The sequence below is a fragment of the Ipomoea triloba genome, chromosome 13 (genome assembly GCF_003576645.1).
Source record: "Ipomoea triloba cultivar NCNSP0323 chromosome 13, ASM357664v1".
In the NCBI taxonomy this organism is placed as follows: Eukaryota; Viridiplantae; Streptophyta; class Magnoliopsida; order Solanales; family Convolvulaceae; genus Ipomoea; species Ipomoea triloba.
Window position 1 is genome coordinate 23,497,233 of NC_044928.1, and position 4,996 is coordinate 23,502,228.

General features: G+C 34.9%; 1 protein-coding gene across 3 annotated transcripts in view; it reads left to right on the forward strand.

Annotated features, from left to right (window-relative positions):
* The window catches only part of LOC116003047, a 9,221-nt gene that overhangs the window by 2,143 nt on the left and 2,082 nt on the right, over nt 1-4,996 (forward strand). For 2 of the 3 annotated variants that reach the window (XR_004094602.1, XM_031243232.1), the window contains exons 3-5: nt 149-811; nt 1,041-1,149; nt 2,426-2,496. Coding sequence is in view for 2 of the 3 variants with exons in the window: in XM_031243232.1 (XP_031099092.1) it covers nt 149-811; nt 1,041-1,149; nt 2,426-2,451 (798 nt within the window). In the remaining variant the exon portion in view is untranslated. Of the gene's footprint in view, nt 1-148; nt 812-1,040; nt 1,150-2,425; nt 2,497-2,789; nt 3,008-4,996 lie in introns of those variants that run through there. The other variant, XM_031243233.1, reaches the window with a different exon arrangement.

The window sequence follows — 4,996 nt, forward strand, 5'->3', positions numbered from 1 at the left end:
CCCCCTCTCTCTCTCTCTCTATATATATATATATATATATATATTGATGTTACTTGTGAAATGACCTTTTCTTTAATGAGATGTTACTGGCATGGTTCTTTAATTTTCCTAGAGAGTAATTTGGTGCTTTCTTTGACTGCAAAATTAGCTGGATGAGTTTGAGAAGGCGGTTAGGCTGAGCTACAAAAATCGTGCTGACGAGGTTACGATGACCAGGCATAGAGACTTTGTTTCTGCAATGGAAGCTCAAATTTCCCGTGTTGAAGCAGCCTTACGAGAATCCTACAACATTGAAGGGAAGGAACATCTTCCATGGGTGAGATTGGATGAAAATGAATGTGATGATTTAGCACAGTTTCTTTCTGGATCCTCACAAACTATGAAGGATGAGCATCCCAAGGTCCTTTGTACTACGGAATCTCTTTTGGAGGATCATAAAACAACAAATGATTTTGATCTAAATGCTGAAGCGGCCAAGAGAAATCTTTTGAATCAAGATGCTATCACATGTAACATGGCAGCTCATTTCACCAGAGAGCAAGAAATTATTGAAATTTCTCAATCCAGGAATGATAAAAACTATGAAGCTGATAGACTACTTAGTTCTGAGAATGCAGTTAATAACAGTGCATTGGAGATTGTGATTGATAATGGATATGGACAAATGGCTACATCTATGTCAACTGAGATCACACCCAAAGAAAAGGGCTTTAAACCTTCCTTTTGGAGGCCACGATGTGAAGATCATCGTCAAGCAAAGGGAGGAATGCTCAGAGATGCCCCGTTGATGAGATTAAATTGGATAAATCAGGTGAAGTTTTATAGTTGTTTTAAAGACTGTTCATTAATGTGTGTGTGTGTGTATGTTTTATCGTTGTGTGTATGCTTTTGCTGTCTTTGTCTTTGCCTTTGTCTTTTTTCTTTTTACAAAATCTTGAGTTGAATTTATGCCTGTCTTTTTGTTTTGCTTGAATAGTATCCTAAATGTATTGGTACAGATTTAATGGTGCCCTAAATGTATGAGAATATGTAATGTGCAGCTTTTGGGACAGCTTACTGGTTACAGACAAGTACAGGCCCCATTGACATTGCGATCCAACCGTTCGATTCGATTGATGCTTATTTTGATGCTGACCATTTTCCTAGTGGGTAAGCTCCTTTTCCTATTGAATTTTATGACAAGACAATACTTAAACCTAATAAGAAGTAATATTTGATCATTATACACTGTTAGAGAACCTCATGATGTCACCTAACTGAAAATCCAATTCAAAATTGTTGAAACCCTCATTTGAATTGATTTTTTTAATGAAGTGGCAGGATGTGGTTCAGTGACAATGTATTAAACTATACTGCAAATGCATCAAATATTAACTCAACTAATTAATATACAATATATTTGTTTGTAGTCCATAAGCTCCTCTACAAACAGCATTTTGCAGATTTTGGACTGTGATGTTCTGTTTCTTGGGTCTGAATATATCTGTGTGCGCGTGCTCGTGTGTGTTTGTCTATTTGTGTGTGTATTGATATTAGAATTGTTAGAAGTCATTAAGATGGTGGTCTGGTCAGTGGCAAAGATCCACTACTTTCCAGTGATGGGGAAAGACAAAAGAGAATAAAGCAAGAGGGATACTTAAACTGAATATGACTTGAACATATTGAACACATAAATAATATATTAGTAAATGATAATTTTTATACTGAACTTGGATGTACATGATAGGGAATTTAGGATTCCTACAATCATTATGATACCTATACTATAAGGAAATTACATTGCGAAAAAGGTAGTATGACAGAGACATGGAGAATAGGAAGTTCAAGTCTAAGTACAAAAACTTCAGACTTGGGTGACTTCATAACTTGGTTATTTTGGAAGGCACTGGGTATATGAAATGGAAAAGATGTGTTTGTGTAGAAAAAAGTGACCTTGTTCCTATGACTTCTTGTTTCACAATCCTTGCTTTTAACTCTCTTTGGCCTTTTCTGTAACTTTCTTTTACTGGTTAAACTTTGAATAAGTTACTAATACACACTAAAGAACAAGATTACTAGATCTTCTGTGATCTTCTGTGATCCTGACTTCTGTGATCTTAATTTCATGTTTCTTCTAGCTTCAATATATAGAAAGTGATTCTGTAACATGAAATGTTTTGTCGTGTGAGAATTAAATTCTTTTGTACTAGATTTTTCCATAAATCTCTCAATTGAATTAATTAGTTACGATAAGAAATTATGCTATATACATATACATACATGTAGTCATGTACTGTTGTATGTATGTTTGTGCGTTTTTACTATTACTTTGATTTATTCTAGTGTTTATCTATTCTTGTATTTGAACCTCAGGCAAACCCCACATTGTGTGAAAAGGCTTTGCTTTGGTTTATTACATATTGACTTGTTTATTTTGTTTTTGTAGTGCCTTTCTTACTTTGTTCAGCTTAGGTGGAAGTTGAATTCTGTTCTCACCCAAGCTAGAGTAGAAGACAGGTACATGTCCATTACCTCTAGATCTTCAATTAAATTAATAGCTTAAATATTTTGTTAAGGTGCCATCTTGTTTTCATGTTCATATATTTATTGGAGATATATTTGGAAAATTTATGCTGCATTCTAGTCTTTTAAGTTAGTGTGGCAGTAATGCAGTATTAAGTTGTTAGAAGCTAAGACTCTAGTAAGTCAGTCTAGAACAAGTGTACAAACCAAGTTTTAGAAGTATCCCAAGACATTATTGAATAAGCTGGAATTTCTCTCATTTTTCTGACATATGTATCCTGTCCAAGACTCCAAGAACTGTTTCTCTCTTCTACAAAGAAATTACTGAGAAGATGCAAGATCATGTAGATCAATGGAGAGGAATTATCTATAGTTTATAGCCTTCTTCTTCGTGCAGCTTATATTTTCTTAGCTTGTATTAGAACATTGTAAGTTGTGTACTTTGCTTATTGAAAAAAACATACTACTTGTTAATATTTAATTTAACACATAGCAATTTGAGTCACTTTCTAGCCTAAATCTCACTGGGAAATTAAAAACATGCTGATACCATGATAGAAAGGAAGGTAATTGCCATTGTATCACCTTTTCCAGCCCAAAATAGTCACCTCCTTCATGAACTGTTGACTCCTTAAGTTTGCCATATTGGAGAGCTTTATTTCTCACCTTTCTGTCCTTCCTAGCAATCTAGCATTACCTCTTGTTATGTGATTTGACTGCACAAGTTCACAATCACAAGCAATGAGCCAATGATTAGTATTTAAATGGCTAACTATCCTCTCTGTTTTTTCAATGATAAAAGAGCAAAAGAACTAAAGGTTGGAGAATGTGTTGCAATCTTGTTCTGTAGTTTTTGATGTACACAAGTGGGATTGTGTATGTCATTTCACAATTAGAGAGCTTTACTTCAAGATTTCACCTTTTTGGCATTCCCTTACACTCCTTTGAGTCCTTTCTCTTGTTATGTTATTTGACTGAATCAAGTTCACAAGCAATGCTTACTATTTAAACATCCAGTTATCATTTTATCTTTATTTTTATTTGTAAGACAAAAAAAAAAAAAAAAAAAAACAAAAAACAAAAGTTGGAGAGTGTAAACTTTTACAGTAGGGAGTACAAGAATTGGGATCTGCATGGTCTTCGTGTGCCTAGGGGTGTCAATGCGGGATGGCATGCCCCACTGCAGTTGTAATTTTGCGGACCTTTGCGGGCTGGCCTGTGAAGCCTGTTGGCTAGAATTCCTCAACCCTAGCCTGCCTCATGCAGGCCCCCATGGGCCAACTTCAAGAATTAAAAAAAACTTATTTATAGTATTATTCTATATCCTAATAATTTAACCTAAATAATATGACATTCTTCTGTGTTTAGAAATTAATGTTTAGTGTGTGTGTGTGTGTGTGTATATATATATATATATATGGTTAGCCCATGGGTTGACGTGCGGGCTAACCCGCATAGCCCGCCAACCTGTGCGGCCAAGCCCATGAGGCCCACAATGGGCCAAAAATTTTAGGCTCTAACTCGTGCGCTTCGGCCCACTTTGACACCCCTGGTGTGCCATGCACACCTCAACATTGTTTTCTGTTGTGTGTTTGGCTGGAAAGTGATTCTACACCTTTGTGTCCTTAGAATTGTTTAAATTCTGATTCTCCTTGTAAATACATCTGGCCTTGCTTGTGATTATGTGCTGAGTTGAAAATTGTATGTGCAGAATTGGTTAACCCCAATTTCTTGTGTATTGCAAGAAAATAGATGACTAAGCATGCTATGTAAATTGTACTATAATTATTTTGAGAAAAAGACAATTTTTTTTTCTCAAACTGCACACTATAAAGGAAAGTGTGCTGTTTAGCCATGTTCACCCCTTCCATTATCAATTCAAAGACGATTTTATTATTTATATTTCTTGATAATGCAAAATTGTAGGACAATAGTCAGATGCATGACATTTATGGACTATGGTTGCTTGTAACTGAATTCAACCCTTACCCCATCATTCTTGGTTGGCTATATGAATCCTCTATCTCTGCTCTGCTGTATCTTGGGCCAATTCAGTGTTAAGCTTCTCATTTATTTTATCATTTCAGTTATTATTTTCTTTTTATCTATTATTCTGGGGTTCTTTTTAATCACTCTTTCATAAGGAGTATTTCCCATCTTTGTTGAATGCTTCTATAGAAAACAGTTTTCTGTTCAAAGTCAACTGCTTTCAGAAAACAAAAAATGGAAAACTGGAGAATTCTTGAAGTTGTCCTTCATACGACAAGTAGTGCTGTCATTTTATCTCACATATATATCATACCAACCCCGCTCGGTTATATGACTAAAGATGTTGGATATTAAGAGAACAAATTACATTGAAACAGATTTTCAAAAAAAAAAAAACTAATTGAAACAAAATAAATGCAGCCAAAATTTTAGAGTGCCGAGATGGTCACCTGAAGAAACAAGATAATAGGGACTAAAAAAGAACATTCAAGTGAAGAATAAAAAT